Source organism: Lichenostomus cassidix, chromosome 1Ab (assembly GCF_008360975.1).
Source record: "Lichenostomus cassidix isolate B80296 chromosome 1Ab, HeHo_3.0, whole genome shotgun sequence".
NCBI lineage: Eukaryota > Metazoa > Chordata > Aves > Passeriformes > Meliphagidae > Lichenostomus > Lichenostomus cassidix.
In genome coordinates, this window is record NC_139481.1 from 1,667,889 (window position 1) to 1,688,457 (window position 20,569).

At 41.5% G+C, this 20,569-nt stretch overlaps 1 protein-coding gene across 23 annotated transcripts in view; it reads right to left on the reverse strand.

Annotated features, from left to right (window-relative positions):
- The window catches only part of CACNA1C (calcium voltage-gated channel subunit alpha1 C), a 357,538-nt gene that overhangs the window by 123,087 nt on the left and 213,882 nt on the right, over positions 1–20,569 (reverse strand). For all 23 annotated transcript variants that reach the window (XM_085049353.1, XM_085049355.1, XM_085049346.1 and 20 more), the window contains exons 6-7: positions 8,913–9,074; positions 7,105–7,301 (exon numbers count right to left, since the gene is read on the reverse strand). In XM_085049353.1, coding sequence (XP_084905479.1) covers positions 7,105–7,301; positions 8,913–9,074 — 359 coding nt within the window. The remainder of the gene's footprint in view (positions 1–7,104; positions 7,302–8,912; positions 9,075–20,569) is intronic.

Sequence of the window (20,569 nt, forward strand, 5' to 3'; positions counted from 1 at the left end):
TAGAGCAGGACATGGGTGTAGATAAACTATACACTTCTGACCACTCATCCTATTGAGCCCTCAAATCCTGCCCAGCCAGAAATCCCTCTGAAATAATTGAATAAAGCCAATATTAATGGACCAATTCCCTTTGCAGGCAGGAAGGACTTATCATTCACAGTAAGACTGGTGAAGGTTTAGTTGCATTGCCCTTGTCTTAAAAGCAAGATGTTGAAACAAGTTAAACTCAAAACAAACATTAATTTAATAAACAGTTATTGAGACATGACTTCTGTCCTGACCTTGGGCAGACTTCCTTGTCTTTCTCTTTCCCAGGATCAGGTAATGAACCAGCCTGTTATTTGTGAATTTGTCTAGTGGATATGAGTCCACAGATAACAACCCAATTATTTTTTCACAAGGCATCAATCATCATTTCTTGACAAAACTGATGGTAGGGCTCAGGCAGTGCACCCACAAAGAGAGGCACTCAAAATCCTAAGTTGTGTGTAAATGTCCCAGTAATTTAGCTCTTAATTTTATAGCTCTGGGACAAAAGATTAAAGATAAGAAAAGTCTCGGTGGTGATTAGACAGCAGCAGTTAGGATAAAGTCTAAAGAAGAACAAAGGAAGAAAGGAAAGTGAAAGGGCAACAGAAAGACAGGGCTATTGAAAAGGTCCTTCCCACACAGGAGCACTGGGCAGAGGGTTTCTATTCACACCTCCCATAACCAACCCAAAAAAAGCTCATTTTTTAATGGAGAGCTTCTTTTCCCACAGAGGAAGAGGGCTGAGAAGTCCAAAGTTGAGTTCTGAAGGGCTCATAAGGACTTCACTTCACACGAGTGTGTTGAGCAAATGCAGAGCAGCAGGTTTTGGTGGCAGGTGCCAATGAGTAACTCACTGCTGTTACTCACTCTCAACTCAGCGCCACAGCAACCACTACAGTTGCATGTGCAGTTGTTAATGAGAAAAACAGGCAAACAGATTGAGGTCAGCATTTATGCAAATCGAATGTGGAAGCTGCTTTTTTTCAGTGCATGAATGCTGTGGCCCTTCAGTGCTCTGAACTGTGGGATCTCTCCCCTTACCCACCCCTGGTACAGCAGATGGAGATGAAACAACCTCTGCAATCCCAGCCATGGGTTGCTCATACTTGCGTGCTTATTCTTTGTAAATTTTTCACATTCATGCAAACCCCTGCCAAAAAGATGATTAAAAATCCTCAACCCCACAACAATAAAAGCCCAGCTTTGGTTTGCTTGGAGGGGCGGAGGTGGGATGGGCAATAAACACCATGGAAACATGTAGACAGATATATTCTTAGAATCAGATCATTGTCTTTTGTGGAAAGCCTTACTAATTCAAGCTTGAGCGCTGCAAGAATAAAGGGTTAGAAGGAAAAACACAGCTGGCGAAAATTGGGGGTTGCAGCTCTGCCTTTAATGTCTTCCACTTTGTGGCAATATCTCTGAATTTCTCACGTCTTCCTCATTGGCTGCAACAGGCTGGAGGAGGGGAGTGAGAAAAGCTCACAAGATCTGTCAGTGCTGTCAGCAAAGTAAATTACATCTGTTGTTCAATTTGTTCCGTTTTGATTTCATGATGGGAGTGGTAAGGGTGACTGTAAGCCCCTGTTTCAAACTGAATTAGCCACTCCTGAAAGTTTCATCTCAAAGACTGAGAGGTGGAGGGAATTTCCAGGACAGCCTGTTGAACCCACTGCATCTACAGATGTTTCTCCCTGGTGTCCCTGAGGATGTGATGCTGCTGAAGGTTTGCACTGATTCAATCTCACTGTGTTGTGTCTCTCACTGCACTGTTTTAGGTTATTAACACATTTTCTTGCCTCGGGGCTGGGGAAGGCTAACAGGGATTTTTTTAAATCTGAGCAAGTCAACTTATTGTGTGCCAGTTTGGGCATCTCTTCCAGGGCCAGGTGAGTGCCCTGGATCTCCTCCAGACTTGGCCTTAGTCCATCTGTAATAACACCACTGTTTAGTTTACACTCAGAGCCTTGAGGTGAATTGTTCCTGGAGGCACTGCAGGTTATTTTCAGAGACTCCACCAAGTATTCTCAAGTGTTGTCCAAATGACATGGGTGACAGCCAAGACTCCAAAACTCATGGCAGGCTCAAGGTTGCTTGATATTAATAACCTACAAGCTGCTCAAGCAGAATTCTTCAATCCTGGAATTCAAGCTCTCAGGGGCAAGCAGAACAACTCAGCACCAGGCTCTCCACTACCCAGCAGTGCAAACAGCCCAGTACAACATGTGGTTGTGTTTTGCAACTTCTCTGAGCTCTGTTTTTATTTCTATGTACCATTGCAGGGCAGTGGAGAGACCAGGCACGGAAAACTGAGGCTGCAGTTAGATTTGCATGCAGTGTCACAGATCTCCAGCTGCAGAGAGCACATTTCACACAGAGATGAAAACCTTTCTAGAGACAGGGCACTGGCCAAATTGTATTTAACTCAGACATGGAGCTTCCCCTGAAGGACAGTAACAAACTGATTAAAAATAATTAAAAAGAAGATCCATTAGGGACAGTTGAAAGCACTGAATCTCCTCAGATTAGAAAAAAGATTATGTGAAGACAACAAATGCCTACAAATATTTAAATACTGTGTTATAAACAGTACAGAGATTAGTTTTCATCCTTAGTCAACAAGACAATACAAAATAAAGGACTGCAGCAGAGGCTGATTACAAAATCCAAAATGATTCAATTTGCACCATTTGGATTTTCATCTGCTGCTGGAAGTTCCCAGGATGGATGGGTGATCAGCAATGGACCTTGGTGTCTGCACCAAGCCAGCTGCCAATGCTGCCTGATCACACAGCAAGGAGAGTTTTGAGAAAAATAACTTCAACTCCTTCCACAACGCACAGGGAAAGTTGTAATGTGACAAATGACAAGAGGTGCTTGTCTGCTCAAATGGTTCTGCAGAGTGGCTGTGAGACAAAGCCACCTGCATGGGACAAAATCAGCCCTGTGAGACTGAGGCAGCACAGGAGATGTGTTTCTACAAACACTTAATGGTCCCTCCAACAAAGATCAACTCTTCAGTGAACAGTCAGCAAGGTTGTTTTGCACAGATTTTCATCCTGTCCAATATAGTTATTTCACATTAAAATTTTGGCTCCTTTTAAGTAATTATCCCACCTTCCACAACACCAGTGTCAAACTGTTTTCCCTAACATTTTTCTTTCCTATCTCCAAAGAAACCAATCCACTCACAAGTCTTATCTGCTCAGAGAGAGAGAGAGGAGATTGGAAAGTGTATTGATCCTAGTGATGCCAAGTCCTTCCAGGGAATAAAAGGTTATTGCTTTCCTGTCTCTGATTATCTTTTTGTGGATCCCAGGCTGGGAAACAGCACTCCATGAGAGAGCAGACAGGTTTCACTGCACAGGTGAAAAGCCTGCACTGGAAGCATGAAGGAAAAAGCAGGAAATAAGTTAAAATTTGAAGAGCTATTAAGTGGATTAGGGATCTAGGGCTTGTGGAAGATCACACAGCTTTTTAACTTTTAAACATGCAGGTTTAACCTTGCAAACTGTGGCACAGGACAGACGTTGGTTTCCTGAAATGACTACTCTGTTTTTCAGGGCAGCATGCTGAAATGTGCTAAGTTCCCTCCATTCCCATTGAGAGGAATGCAGAGATCTAGGTATCTTTCAAAAGTTGGCTTTGGGGTTTTTTTGGAGTTTTTTGGGTTTTTTTTCCCCAGAATATAAGAAGACATAATTGAGAAGCACTTATAGAAAAGTTCAAAGCAAGGGAATTGCTCCATCATCTCAACACTTCCAGCCAAGTAATTCAGCCCAGAGCTTTATCTGTTGTTCTGCTGAGTTTCAGGTCAGGCACAGATTTTCTGATTTAAGAAGGGAGCAAAGAAAACTCCCTGCATTGACATGTATGTCCTTGGAAAACTAACCTCAATAGATATAAAGGCTCTGATTAGGCATTTGTAAGTCCTTGTGTTGTACTCTGACTGCATGTGGGAAATCTCAACAGCATGATCAAGATTTTACAAAATACAAAGCGAGATCCTGACCTTTTGAAATTAATGAGAATTTTGCCATTGACCCCAGCAGGACCCCAGATTCAAACCTTGTTATCTACCCTGAATTGCAGAGGAGCTAACAGCTTAAAAGTCTACTTGAACTTTGAATGCTCAGCACTTTTAAATATTAGCCCATTAGCTTCCATTGCTAAATTTAATGAATGACCTCTGAAAATCATCACCTAAAATTTTTCTTAGCAAAACTGTGCCAACGTGCAGACAAAATTTTCTTACGCTGTTTTTTAATCTGTACTTTCACTGTAAAATGGACAACAAACTCTGTATTTCTAATGTAAATAACTGTGCAGATTTACTTCCTTATAAAGCAAATTTTCATTTTCATGACCTCACTGTGGTTCCAGGAGATCTTTCAGAGCTGAGAAGAGAATAACCTCCTATCTCTGCACCCTGTGGAGATGCAGCTCCCAGTGGGCTGTCTATGACAAGTCCACCCTTCCTCAGCCAAAAAGGCAAAGACCAGGGAGTGAAGTGATGTATGAGTCTGACTGCACTAAAGAAACAGTGGCTCACAGTAAATTATAGATAGATATTTGTATCCTACCTCACATACTAAAATTCTTCCTTCAGAAACTGAAATGTTGCATCTTTTCTAGTCTTTACTATCCAGAATACTCTTCCTTCTGACGTAGCTAACTTAAGCTAGAATGCCCTTGCCATGCATTCTAAACCTTACTGTATAAACCCCAGAGAGATAGATATGGATGGAAATTACAGGAAATTGCAGTGTGAGTGTTTAGAGGCTGTTTCCACACACAAATATGAAGGCAATAGCATTTCTCCCAAGCAGCCCCTGCCCCAGCACAGCACAGCCCCTCTGCAGAAGGAAACACCTCACCTGACCAGATGGCAAACACTGATCAGAGCTGAGTTCTGACTGCTCTGTCAATTCAACACAAAGAGGCAAAAATCATTTGGGACAACAGTATTCTCAGGATTATTTCCAGCAGCTTAACCAAGAATGCCTGCCAGCTCAGGTGTTCAGGTATTTACCCAAACGTTGTATTTCATGGTCTTCAAACAGAGGTGATATGTTTTTTACTTTACAAACTGAATTTCTTCCTCCTCAATTACTGACATTTTTTTTCTGCAGTGCTAACTCTTATCTTTTGTAGTCTTGTCTAGGAATAACGGGGAACTGAAGATAACAAATATTTCTTCTCTTTCTAAAGCAAGCATTCTAACAATGCCATAATCTAAAGGGCTCATGATATGCATGCCCCTAAAAATAATGACCATCAATTTATATTAATTTTTGGTCTAAGTTCACCATACTGTCTCTAAAGAAAAAAAAGAACAGCTTAGGATACCAGTGAAAAGAAAGCTGGCTGAATACCAAAAAGAAATTCCAACAACTAAAACCCAGTTTGCTGCAGGGACACCATAAAAATCAGCCTGCCTGCTGCAGTCACGGTAGAAAATCAGTTGGAAGTGAATATATGATTTTGGCTCCTGTTATTAGATAACTGATAACGAGTTAAGCAGGATTCATATCCAGTCATGGAAGTGACACATGAGCCCAAAAGGGTGGGAATTGGAAGGGTTTTTCATAGCACATGTCTTTGGAGAAGCTGTTTATAACTTGTGGAGAGGTGTCACAATACTGGATGGTGTATGTGACCAAAACTATTTTCATGTCTTTTGCTGATATTGTTTATTCTCTCCAATTTCCCCTGTAAATAAATCCTCTCAATCACACACAGCATGGAGAAATGGGAGTTAAATGAGGTAAAAAGACAGGTATATTGTATGTAGCCATAGCTGAGCTGTGGAGCAGTTTTGCCCAGTTTCTCCTCTGACTAACTTCTGATCATCATGATTTTATTAATTCACACCCTCTTTTCTAGTAATGGCAATTTTTTTTTCTCTGAGACCCAGACTCCCCTTGTGGTTTGATCTCTGCCCTTTATCTCAGGCATTAGAAGGAAGCTATAGTCACTATTCTAATCTAAGCTTAAGAAGATAAAGAGAAAACTTCTAGCTGTTCCACACAGAGACCATCCTTTGCAGATAAGCTAAATCTTCAAAGGCAAATCTTGTAAACTCTAAATCACTGGTGGGTACAAGGCAACTTCAGGCTCATGTTTAAGAGAGAAACTGATGTTGACTAACAGTGCAAGCTGCCTCAGTCCAGATTATCCTTTTGTGTGCTTTGAGTCTTTTCGAGTCAAACTACATCATGAATTGTACCAAATCCTCCCATCCTGGAGAAGCAGGGCTCATTACATGCCAGATGTACAGGTTGGTGACAGTCTGGGTTAATGAAAGAAAGTCCTGGATCATAACACACTGCTGGAAAAGCTGATGGCCAGAGCCAAATCCAGAAATATGTTTATATACGATTTACTGGTGAAAGCTAAACCTGATATTACCTCCCACAGTGTAATTGTATTGCAATGAATTTCCCAATGCATTAGGAATTAAAAGATACAAAGGTGCTGGGATATCCAGAATTAGAGTGCAGGACAAGGTGAGACTCCATTGATATTAAAGATACTATGATGTTTTGGCTAAACATGCAACCATGATTGAAATCAGAGCTAACAGCATTAGAATAAATTCTTATATGATAAAAGTCATAATCAGGAGTACTGCTGGAACTTGTGAGGCCTTTCTTATCAAACCTATGAGCTGCTCAGTGCAGTGCCTTTGTAACATAAATGCCATGGGTAGAGCACACGGCTGTCTGTCACAAACACTCCTTCATCAGTCACCTGGAGATGTATGACATGTTTCACTCCTGCAGAGAGGGTCTTTCAGTGACTTTCTGCCCAACCAAGGCACATTGCAAATCTTCAAATCAATAAGCCATTTGCCGTCTTTCAAAATCAAAATATCAACGGAAAGCCAACATTTCTATTTGATTTCATTGCACCAGCTAAAACCCCCCACCCCCAGCAAGCTGAGTTAATCCAAGCTCCATGCTAGCAACCATGCCTTCATCTAGACAACCAGCAAGACAGCAAAAGCCCCCAAATTTCCACACAGCAGCGAGCGCGAGCAGAACCCTCAGGCTGTCATTTTCGGATACGTACCCAGTAGAGCACATCAGTCCAGCCCTCCATGGTGATGCACTGGAACACGGTGAGCATGGCAAAGGCAAAGTTGTCGAAGTTGGTGATGCCGTGCTTGGGTCCCTCCCAGCCCGCCTTGCACTCGGTGCCGTTCTGGCACTGCCGCCCGTGGGCTGACTGGGGGGCACAGGGCGAGGGGTCATCCTCTGCAGGGGTGTCTTGGAGGAGAGAAGGGGGACAAACAGGTGAAGGAAACGCTGATAAGCAAGCGAAGGATATCAGATTTTATCCAATCTATTTTGCGCTAAGTCTGACAGATTTCTCAGCAATACGCGGCAACTGCTCGCTGTCGCGCTTCGCTTTCTTTCTGTAAAAAATAATAGCCAAGCTGTCAAATCTTAGAGTCAAAACCGAGATGGACTTTTTTTTTTTTCCAAAACATACCCTCCTGTGAGGAAGAAATCATGCCTTTCAACATGACAGGGAACATTGGATCAAGCCTATCATGTTCCATTAGGCTGCTTGTCATGAGCAGCGCTCTCCCACCGCAGTCACCTGGCATTTGGGTTAATGTGGGAAGTGCAGCACTGCCTGGCACTGGGGGAGGCTGAGCCCTGCAGCAAACAGGCTTCAGTGCTCTGGAGACAGCCTGGTGTGGCACTGGGCCATGCTGAATTACAGCACAAAGTGTGGAGCTCTGCTCTGTGGCATTTAGGTGACGTGTGGCACTTCATTGGTAGCCCAGTGGCACTCAGAAACTAAGTGCTGTTTGATTATCCACCCCTTATTCTGTACTTTCAAATATCTCAGAACCTATACAACAAACCAAAATAAATGCTTTGGTAACGAAAAAAGGCTAACAAAAATTTTTTACAAGCACGAAAACTTCTTCAATATGATTTTTAAAAATTCAGATTTCAGATCTTAGTGCTATATTTTTAACAGATGCAGGTATGTATGTGTGTGTAGGTGAGAGGGTAATTATGTCTTTTTCTCATCTTATGTGGTAAACACTGTAATTTTCCAAAAGTTGTGATAACATTCTGATCACGAAAGAATGCCAGAAATAATAATATCAGAATTAAATACTGTAATGTTAATGCATCCAGACAGAAGGGAGAAACATATACCCACTTTAAAGAGAAAACCAGAGTGACAGTTCATTATGGTTCTAGCATAATTTCCAGAAAATGAAATCTGCCAACATTATAAAGCAGAAAATACCAAACTTCTAAAATAATTTTCTGCTGTACAATATTTTCTTACTTATGAGCTGAACTGGGTCCTGGGCATTAGCACCCACCACCACATGAGAAATAGCTGCTGTTCAGGATCAATAAATCAAACGAAAATGAACAGATGGTTAAATGACTGACAATGCAATTGAATTATTTTGAAATGTGAGTATTTCTTTCTGCAAACAATTTGAGAGTTTTTTCCTGATGGATTTGATGCAAAAAGTTTCTTCCTAAATGACATTATTAACATAATTTTGATTTCTTTCTGGTTGCACTTTTAACTACAGTCGCAGCCTGTGATTAAAAAAAACCAGCTAGTGCCCTGAGTTATATATTCCTTTACAATGACAGTGGTTTAAAACAAAGATGCATTTGTGTATGAGATTAATAATAAAAAATATGAGTTGTTCATTTCTGTGATGTCATCTCCTGTGTAGTTCAGTCTGCAGAGGTGAAACTCTGAAACCCCAAACAACTACACAGGCAGTGAGCAACAGAGGAAATTCTTCTCCTGTGCCAGAAGAAAAGCTCTGTTAAAAATGGGAAAAGCATCCCTGTGGAAATTTTGGACTGTGTGTGTGTTCCCCTTACCTATCAGTCCCCCTTGCACATGGTAGCAGGTCTTGTGCATCTTCCCCATGAACAACTCCAGTCCAATGATGGCATAGATGATAATGACAAACAGCACCAGCAGGGCAATGTGCAACAAAGGGACCATGGCCTTGATAATTGAATTTAAAACCACCTGGAGACCTGCAGGGAGAACAGAAGGAAGCACTTATCAGCAGGAGAACAAAATTCAGAGAGGCTATAAATTGCACAGTAGTGTTGCAGTTTTATTTCATTCCCCCTCAGCTGAACACATTTTCTTGATGATGTAAAAATGTACATTTAATGATCACCTCCCTCCAGAAGATCCCCAACACTGCAAAAAGTCACCATTACAGCCTAGATCACAGCCTGAAGTGAAACAGGTATTACCTCACCTGTCACCAAATCCTGACAAAGAAGGCCTAAGGTGTTCCACACTTGGCATTGAGGAGAGTTAAATGGGAAAAGCAAAGAACAAGCAGAGCTGAGGAGGGACAAGAACCATGGGAGAGCAGATGCTGGGGTGCACAGAGCTGAGCTCCAGAGCATGGGCAGAGCTGGCAAACTGCAGTCCTGTCCCTGCTCTGATGCTGGCTCCTTCCAGAGGTCAGGGCACTCCCAGGCAGAGCCTGAGCTGCTCAAGAACCCAAACTGGGTGAGAGCTCCCAGCCCTCTCAGGATCACCTTGTGCTCCACATCCACCTCGTCTAATCTCAGTCTCAACAGAACCAGCAGTGCTGCTTTTGTCCCAAGATTTATGGATCACCTTTTAACAGAGCTTGCCCAGAAATGGGTATGAGCAAAATATTATTCCATGATTTTTAAGGTATGAGGCTGTTGAAAGTCCTAATCATGAATAAGACAAACACTGAAACAGCTCAGGGAAGTGACTTGTAGCTAAGATTTCTAAATCACTAAGCTGCTGTACCCTCAGATGCACTTGACTCAAGCTGCAGATTCATTTGCCTGCCTCTGTCTCATTCCTCATTGTGTACAACCAGAACAATCAAGCCAGCCTCATCAGCCTTTAGTAAGGATTTGCATTTACAAAGATCTCAAACTTATCACTAGGAGCAGTGATGGCAACCATTGTCACTGGCAAGTTATTAATGATGGAAGTATTGAGAGACCTCTAGAACTCAATAGTCTACAAATAGCCAGATCAGAACAATTACAAGCTCATGATTTTGCAATGACTGAGAGCCAGAAGTCATTAATGTCTCCTGCAAATGCTGTCATCTCCTCAGAGAAGTTGGTATTAGCTGTGATTTTTGAAAAATGTGATTCATGAGTTGTAAATGTCTGTTATACATCTGCCAAGAGAGCTTGTGATAACTAATAACTTTTAAAATCTATCATCTAAGATCATAGACTTTTTTTTTTCCCCTCTCTTTTTTTTAAAAACTAATTTAAATACTTTCTAATGAGGATGACACATCTCTTGACAAGCACTTTCCCTTGCAGGCAATCCACTTGTCAGTTCACAGCTAAGGCTCAGCCTGCCTTTGCTCCACAGCAGAAATACTCCAATGTGGCATCAGCTGGCCAGCAGCATCCCTCACTGCCTGCTGGCAAATCCTAGCTGGATTCTAGCAGCCCTCAGATGTCAGAAGGTTTTTTCAGGTGTCTGCAGGTGGTGCAGTTCTCTGTTAGCAGTTCTCTGTCCAAAGGATATGCTGTGATCCAAAACTGAAATTCAGCGTGAAACATTCTGGCTTTCAGAAGGAGATTCTTGTATGAACTACATCACTGAGAGGATAAAACATCCCAGGCAAGAGTGGCCACTCTGCTTGCTCAGTTTGCTCTGGGTGCATCTCTCTATAAGCAATGTCTCTGGAGAAAAAACCAAAATTTCTGTGCTAACATGAGGCAGTGAACCTTTTCCTCTAAATGCCCAAGTCATTCAGTCTAGTAATTCTAAATATGCACAGAAAATGAAGTGCAGTCAACACCTCCATCGCTGCAATTCTTTACATCAGTCAGGAATGATACATTCCCCAGAAAATTAAAACAATATCTCACCTTCTTCCAAAGAAGGTACAACAACACAAGGATGTTAAAAGACTGCAGATGGCTGCAAAACTGAAAAAAAACAACCCACAAACTTTGCAGATTGAAACACTTGTAGTTTCAAATAAATCTGCACAAAAGCAAATGACTTTGGGAGCCTTCTTAATCCAAAATGTAGCCAAGCTTATGAGGTTAAGAGTTCCAATACCAGGTTTTATGTAATTTACCCTTTATTATTATTAATTAATTAATTTTATTATTCACTGTAGGTAATACCCAGAACTCTTGAGACAGTACTGAGGACAGACAAAAAGATGAACAAAAAGCTTTCTCATTTTAAAACCAGCTTCATTAACACCCACACCTTCAAAGTGCTTCAGCCTACTGCAGCTGTCCAGAGAAGATAATATCTGCACAAACCAATGCCCTTTGTGTTAACAAAGCAGGATTTGTGAAACCAAAGGTTTGCACCACAAACTTGAGATATTATAAGATATTTAGATGGTCAAGGGGAACAAGTACCACCAGAAGATGAACAGGACCTTCAGGCAGCTTAATTAGAGAAAAGCCTCTTGAGGATAACAAGCCAACTTTGAAGAGCACATGAGGCACTGAATTTTGTTAGCATGGATTGACATGTGTGCTGTGCAGGATCCCTTCAGGGCAGCCTGGCTTTGCATCCAGATGATTCCAGTAATTAGTAAACCTAAATACATTGCCATCAAAGTATTCACAGAGTTTCTAAAAGTCAAAAAAAACCCCAAAACCTGAGTATGCAGCGACTTTAGAAATGTCCAGAAAATGTAAAGAATGCTACTTGTAGAAAGGCAAGATATCCATGCACATCCCCAGGCTCCCCACATTGCTGGTGAGCTTATTGCTGCAACACAGCTGCTGCCTGAAATTTGCTTTATTCTCAGTCAGGAAGCCACTTGCAACACCAGGAGCTGCTGCAAGGAATGGTATGAGGAACCATGGCCAGACAGTCAGAAACTCACTGCTCTGGCAAGGGGGAGAAGAGAGAGAGAGGATGAAGAGGGATGAAAGGGCTGGGGAAGAGCTGGGGGAAGGCGGAACAGAGTCACATCTTAATAAAAACCTCACACTCTTCAAAACACATCAGATCTGTGCTCTGAGAGCTGAGAGGTGCAGATGCATTTCTGATCAGAGTAAACCAAGGCAAATCACCCCCTTTTACAATCAGTCACAAAGATTTTTCTAACCAATGGTGAGAATTCTACACACTTTTACAGACTCTTTCTCTGTGCAGAGGAAGAAAAGAGACTTCAGCTTAAAAAGAGAGAATTCAGCTTATAACAGAATGATTTCTGTGTCCTGAACCATGGATACTCCTAATCCTTGCATGGTGCAACACACAGATATCACCCCACATGAGTGTTCACACCACTGTTTGCCTCTGGCATTTTTTCTCACTTGTACAGGTAAGGTTTGCACTCCTAGCAATGAGCCATGCAGCTGATAATCACAATTAAATCAGAGTGCCTGGTGACCTGAGCAGAGTGCAGAGCTGGCCTCTGCATTTAAAGGAGGTGATGCCAAAAACTGCCTCCTAGAGCAGAGCCAGGTTTCACTGAGCTGCTTACAGAGGCTGCCAATGTCATCCCTGGCCAACCTCAAACACAGGGTCTTGAACTTAAGTCCTGAGGAGTAAATATAAAAATAAATGGGTTTCAAATATTTGGCATTCTAAAGGTACTTATTCATGTGCTAGACTCTCTCCAGACATCTGGGAAGGTGCAGCATCTGCCTGGAGCAGCTCAGTCCAGGCTGGACACAGAGAGCTGCACAGGGATTAGGGAAAGTGCAACGAGAGGGATTGTTTGCACTTTTCCAGCCCACGCTTTTCTTCTGTTAATAATTGAAGATCTTAAACAACTCTTAGTATTTATTTTAAAAGCACTTCGGTTTACCTTTAAAAAAAATCCTCTTGGCAGCGTTCTGTTGGCTGACACTGATTCCATAAATGTTTCAGCAAGCAAAACATGTTAATGCCATTCCCTGGGCTCACAGAATTTAGCATTTATTTACGCTGATAAAACATTTTAAATATTTATTACGTGGGAAAAACACTGCTTTTCATACCAGGTCAAAGCCTTTTCAGCCTCTAGAGGACTGCATTAACCCAAAAGTTTAGAACACAACGGGAAAGAAGAAGGACTAGGGAAGAAAGAAGGAAAAAATCTTGTTCTAAGTCACACTGATCTTTCTCAAAGCTCTGGGAAATGCACTTTTAGGGCTGCTGTGGCTGTTTTGGAGCTATTCTGTGATGTGTTTTTGTCTCAGGAAGATGCTGAGGCTGCTGGCTCGTCGATTCAGCATTTATTGACCAATGTGCTTTATCTGAGAGCATGGCAGTGTCTGCACCTCCAGCAATGGGATTACCTACACATCCCCTTGTGCTCTTACAAGCTTTGCTGGATTTCCACCAAGGTTTAGCAAGATGGCCCAAGAAAAAGACCCAGCTGCTGAAATGCACTTGGCATTGTTGCACTGTGGAACATTTCCAAGGGAATTAATGGTAGGTTTGCTAATACAGAATTCCTCTCAAGAAAGACATGCCTAGAAAAAGTAAGACATTTCTTAGAAACACCCAACTCACCTTTTTTCCAAGACCGTGAACTTTCAGACCTGAAAAATCTTCTTTGTGGGACTGATTCTGCCAGATTTTTCCACAAAAAAATTAGTATCTCTCCTTTGTTGCACAGAGGTCTCCATAAATTCCCAATTAATTAATGCACGAGTGCCCAATTACCTCACATTTCCCACCCTTTTTCCTCTCACCTTTCATCCCCTTTTTCTCTCTTTCCACCCTTTCCTCCTTTATTTAAATATTTCAGACGCTGGGAAAAGGGGATTTTCCCCTCAAACCTTTAAAGCCAAGGGAAAACAGTGATTCCCTTGTAATTCAAACCTTAAGTTGATGAAAATGAGGGATTTCCCCTCAACTCAAACCCATAAAATAGCACCAGAAAGGTTTCCCCCTTCCATTTAAACCAGAAAATAACAATTCCCCATCAACAGATTCCCTTAAATCATGGAAAAGGCAGATTTTCTTTCAACCAGCAGTATAAGCAGTCACACTCTCATATAAATGACCCAGAAATGAGGAAGAATAAAAGGAAAGGAGAGGACCATCCCTCCTCTGCCTCCCTATGCACACAAAAACCTACATTTTCCTACTTAAGCCAGTGCCAGGGGTGTGGGAAGCAATTCTTTCCCTGCTAATACAGCTCAGAAGAAAACTACAACTTAGTGCAAGCAAGGAGGAAGCAGGGGAGGATCTGTGAGTCAGCACAGGACCTGAGTCACATCACTTCTGGGAACCACTCTGGAGGGGCAGAGCTGATGCACCATCCCCAGCCAGAGCACAAATCACATTTATTTCTGACAAAAAAAACCACTGAGAGGCTGCCACTACGGTTCTATTTCCAAAGCACAAGCAATAGAACAGCAATATTCCCCAAAGTGGATGTTTATCACTTAATAAATGTAGACGCTGGCTTAGAAAATTGAAGAATATTAAATATTCATACATATGAAAGGTTTTATGGCAGTTTTAAAGGAAGCCTGGAAAAGAACAGACAGTTTGAGCACAAAAAGGTCCACATTCATGGCAAGATCTCTTAGATCAATATATCTACAGTGATTTGTGAGAAAAAACATTGAGGACTTTCTTCACCAGTGCTGCAAAGGGAACTCATATGACACAGTTCATTTAAGGACAACTGTACAATAGCAATTTGGGGAGGTAGTCTTTTTCTGTCTTGCTGGATTCTCAGAATATTAGTGGCAGATTGCTAGATAAAGTAAATTCTGTGGGTGTAGTGCAGCATTCTTGGGGCTGCAGATGTCATTTCTATTTAAGGAATAATAGGGAAGGTCTTGGAATAGTAAGGAAAGACACAACACAGGACAAAAAAATGTGGTTTATGTGAAAAGAAATAGGAAAGAAAATTTTCAAGCTGCAAGGTGACTATATTGGAGTAGGCAATGCCATTTAAACACATACAAGCACTCAATTCAAAACCATGCGCTGTAAAAAAATAGAAAAAATAAAAGTTTTGGCATCTGCTCAGGATGTTCTCCTTCCTGCCTTTTCAACTCATGTCTTCATTGACTTCTCAAACTGAACTACACACAAGGAGATCCATGCAAATCACCCTGTGGATGGGAACACAATGGGCTGATGTTTGCCAAGCCTTGCAACACCACCCTTGCCTCAGCCTTTGAGCGAGGAAGGAACAGCAGAACAAAACCAAAACCACAACAAAACCAACACCACAACAAAACCAACACCACAACAAAACCAACACCACACCAAAACCAAAACCACACCAAAACCAACACCACACCAAAACCCAGCTCTCCTCTCTGGATCCCGTTCTCTTGGGAAGCAATCCAGCTGGAGTGTGCTCTGCTTGTCAGAGTGACCAAACTCAGACAGACAGTCCTGGTTGTCCTGAGCTTGGTGACACACAGCCCAGCTCTGGCTGCCTGGGGAGCATGGCTGGACTGCCTGAGAATCTGCTGGAAAAGACTTTATCACCACTCACAGAAGCATCCCTCTCTCCTCCAGGGAGGCTTGAACTTTTTTTAGTAGCCTTTTGTTCAAATATGTAAAAATGTCCACTTTCTTATGAAGTCTTGATGACTGAAAGACTTTGCTCATCTCTCCAGTTCCAACACAGGAGGTAGCTCTGCAAGTTCAGCCTATTCTCTAGCCATTTCATTTTAGCTCAGTTCAGCTGAGGATGAGATCCAGGCAAGAGCTTCAGACTCTAAATGTAAAAAAACCAACAAAAAATCCCCAAAACCAAAAAAAACCAGACAAAAAATGGTGTAGCATCCCTCCAATGCAGCTGCCTGCATATCGAGAAAAATGCCAAAACATGGCCAGACAAATCTGTGCAACTCTAACTCTTAGTTTTAAGAACAGAGTGGATTTAGGGACTTATCAACTCAGAGGGTACTCTGTCCCATCTCAGAACACTTAAAACTGCACCTTGCTTTCTTTTCCACATTACACTCTTGCTTTTGATTTTTATAAACCTGATCAGACTCAAAACTCTGCTTGCACACATCAGATAATAAAATGCTTTGGGGGAAAAAGTGCTTTCTAACATAATAAGTAAAATGTCCTTCAGCTCACTAGGCAGCCCCAGTATGTTTGGACAGAAAAATTATTGGTTGCAGTTTTCAAAGTTGTATTTGTCAGAAGAAAGAGTAATTCTTTATTGGTATTTACTTTCTTTACAACTTGCACAGTTCCAAGGCTTTTTGTACAGATTGTGTATGTGTTGCTAGAATGCACTGGAATTAAACATTTATTTATTTTTAATTTCCTTTTGCATGTAATAAGCTGTCAAGACAGAATCATGAGGCTCTTCTGCTGCAATCTGAACAGCTAAATTAAATTCTTAACACATACAGAAATATACAAATAGAAATCTGGGAGGAATTTTACTCCCTCCAAGGTAAAACTTTAAAGTGCAATTATCTGAGCACTGGAATGGGAAAAGGAAAAGTTGGGCCAAAGGCTGAGTTTAAATTTTCACCTATATTGTGAGGGGAAGGGTGAGACTCAACTCTAAATTCTTTGCTGTTTATATTAAAAATCAGAACTGTTAGATTTAGAACTTGCCTTTTTAAAAGCTTTTTAAAATTGGTATGACTTCTGACCAAGATACCAAACCTGCCTAGAAGGAAATTTATCTTTCAGTAATTTCCAATATAAACAAAACCAATGTAGAGCAACAACCTACAAGAAAATGCCAAGTGCAGAAATGTGCTGAACAACAAGGAACAACTATTATTGCAGGAAAAAACCCAACCAATCACCAAACCCAACAAGCAATGCAAAATGAGAGAGAAATGTCAGACAAGCTGCTAGCCTAATGTGTGAGCAGTAACAGAAAATAAACCCTCCCAACAGATTATTCTTCTAAGATATACAGAATTTGATATCCCAGTTCTCACACCACTGCCTCTGCCCTCTGCAAGGATGGGATGTGGTTTAAAGATGAGATGCTTGGAGAAAGTTTAAAGAGGATGTTTTGTAATCCTGTGAAGAAATTGAATTTATGTAGCTCTTCCCACTGATAAAGAAAACAACATTTACTAAGGCCTATGGAAAGAAGTGACAAAAATAGAATTTTTATAATTTCTTCTATTTCTTTCATCCCGTGAGCTACATTCTGTCAAAAGTGCTTCTGATGTAAAACTGTCAAGCAGCTTTAGCATTACTGAAATTGAAAAAAAAGATTCTTTGCAGAGGGTTAGCAGATGTTTTCTGAATTGTGATTGATGTGGCAGAGCAAACCAGCAGAAGATAATCTAAAAGTGAAAAAAATAAGAGGCATAGCAACTGAAACAACTCATAAAAAATAGTTGCAACAAAGGGCAAAACACATATGGGATAGGTTATTGTTACATGTGTTCAACAGGAATTGGATTTGCTTCTGGAAAAAAGGGAGATTAAGAAAGATGTTTGATCTCCTTCCCTTTTCCCTGGCAGAGAGAAAACGTTGATAAAATTTTAAGAGGCTGGGCAGGTCAGGTGGGCTGTCATTTCCATATTTCCCCACGATCAGAACAGCAAATTATTTGTTTTATTAGTGAACATAAGCATAGAAAAGTTTATTAGTTCATTCCAGCCAACATGCCTGTCCTCCCAACTAGCCCAGTAACAGCAGCAGATATAACTCACAAGCCAGTACCTAATGTTGGAGAAATCTACCTTAAAGAGGGAAGGTCTCCCACAGATTTATGTAGATTTAGAAATTTTAAATATTATTTCCCCATTTTGCCTGTACTTAATTCATGCTTTGGCTTTTTTCCCTACTACAGCACTTGTACAAGGTGCAATATTATTATAAATTCAGATCATCACTGAAAAAAAGAATGATTATTGGCAGACTCAGAATGCACTCACTGGTTGAGATCACCCCCTGGCTGCTCCACTGCTCTGTGTTTGGCTGATTTTTTGATAATGCTTTGTGAAAATCATACCAAGGACCACAGGCATCCAACAATGCTTTTGGAAGGTTTGGGCAAACAGAAATAATTCAAATGATGCCAGAGTCATGGAAGATCCATGCACCACCTTGTATCCTGAGTAAAACCCATGAATTCTCTTGTTTTCCCCTTCCGAGGCACTGCTGCCCAGGGGGTGTGTCAGGCACAGCTTTGGGGAGGATGAGAAAGTTAAAAACTCCCATCAGGTCAGCAACACTAACAGATACACAGTTCGTTCAGAGAAAATGAACAAAGGCCTTCAAATCATTGCTCATGAGATCTTAAATTAACAAGCAATGCAAAATCCAGCCAACTGAAATCCAAGTGTGCAATGGCATTAGTTGTAAGTTTGGGATGATGACAGATGCAGTAGAGGTGTTGTGGCTAGCACAGACCTTTCCCATGAGAATCATTCTCTCTCTTCTTCTTGTGTTTTATAAACAAAGATAAAGTTTGGATGTTATTAAAAACAGTTTCTCGGGATGTGGACAGTTCAGGCCTGGCCAGTCAGGCCTAGGGGGAGGTTTCTGACTGACCAATCTGGGTGACCTTTGAAAAGTCTATATAAGATGGAATTAAATAATAAAATCTTCTTCTTCTAGATGCCACACTTTGAACCTGAACCTTCTTTCTCTGCTAGCAGCTCAACAGCGACAAGGTGTCAGCTGGGAGGGAATGTAGGAATAAACCACAGCAGATCAAACCCTTCTACTCTGATGTGGAGCAGCAAAATATTCCCTTGCCCAGCATGGGGACAGCAGAACCACAAGTGAGCAACTGGGAGCCCAACGTGCTCCTGCTGCTCCCAGTTAGCTGCAATCTGCACAGTGCAGTCAGGCTGCTCTGAGGAGACAGCAGATGGCATTCTTAGCTCTGCAGTTGCTTCAGGACAAGCATCTCCACGCCATGGGTTCTCTCTCAGACCTGTGCCCTACACCCAGTCCAAACCAGATCTCTTGGCATCCCTTGAAGGATGACAAAAAGGTACTAGAAATGTCTGATCCATCCAGAGTGCTTCTGGAAAATCTCTTCCTAAGCCAAGCTAGAATGTTTTTACTATCTCCATGTCTGCTCTTTGATGTCAGCATGGGGTTTGTATTTTTCATTTGGAAGGGACTGCCTACACCCTGATGTGGTCCCACACTATGATATTGGGATTTTTTTCTGTTGTGAAGACATGCTGAATAATCCTGCCAGCATGCACAGTAACTGGCAGGATAAAGGCTGACACAGTTATTGGGTACATTTGTAGTTAGTGTTATTTTTAAAAGAGCTACACAGACAAGATCAAATAAATATTTTCCCTGTTTTCACTGGCATTCCTTAAATATGAGAGAAATCTTTATTACTCACAGAGGCACGTTGTTGCTGTAATCTTCCTTACCCAGATAAACCCCTTTTTGCCACGCAGAGTTTACATCTTCTGCCATAAATTACATCATTCTGCAGGCTGGACCTCTCAAGGAAGCATGCTTTAGGTCCTGGTTGTGTAATCCCTACTCACTGGGATGGTTTTTACCTAAGGGAGATGCTACACTGCAACCAAATTACTCCCTTGAGTAACAGTGACCTAAGTAAATAAAGGACTTGCAAGCATGTGTAGAGTTCTCAGTTAACCATGAAGAAAAAAGCCTAATGAGGACATTTGGTTCAGACTGTTCCATCCTTTTTAATCCACTCCCTCCCCGTTTGTGATGAAAGCAAAACAAATTGGCCACTTGAGATTAAAAACAGCTAGGCAAGGACATGGGAAAGGTGGTGCAGCTTGTCCTCTCCTGGTGCTGCAGAGGTGGCACAGGGGGTTGAGGAATCCTGTTCAGGAGGGAAGGACAATGCCAGGAATCTGCCTGAGAGCAGTTTGCTATGCTGCTGGAGCTCAGGAGAAAAGAAAGGAACTGGGCTTGCCAAAAGCTGATGTTATTTAGCATAACAGCAGCAATATTTAATGCAGAACTAATAACTGGAAGATAAATTTGCCCTAAATGTATTTGAAGCAGTTCTCTGTGTTGTCAAGCACCTTTATCTATCTCCTAGTAAACTGCCAAGTGTTTTGTCTCCTCTTATACAGCTTAGTGTATTCAGTTCCTACACACAAACCTTTCACACTTGGGAAGCTCTGGTCAAGCCACTTCTCCTTTTTTTGTTTTTAAAATAAAAAATTAAAAGAGAAATGATGACAAGTTTTTGTTCTAGTGGAAGAGTCAAGTTTCCTCTCTAGCTTGGGTCTTCTGCCCACACAAATGTGTGTTGTCAGCAGAGGATCCCATTGAAAACACAAACATGGAGCACAGCAGCTACTCAGATTATATGACTTCCAAATTGTCTAGAGTAGCTAATCAATTAAGTCTAGCAAATATCAAACAGACAATAACCAGTGGCAAAAATGCAGTTACGTTAAGACAAAGTGCAACATAAAGAGAATGAGCAGAATGGATCAGGTGGTGTAATTGAGCAGCATGAATAAAGGTGAGAGAAATGGAATTTAATAAGTTAAAAGGGCATGAGCTAGCATGCGTGGGAGTAACTCATTGCCCTTTCCAATAGTCAGGAGTGATTTTCTTCTCTAATTGGATCATGTTTCTTCAGTGCCCAATTGGATGCCTCTTTTTGCC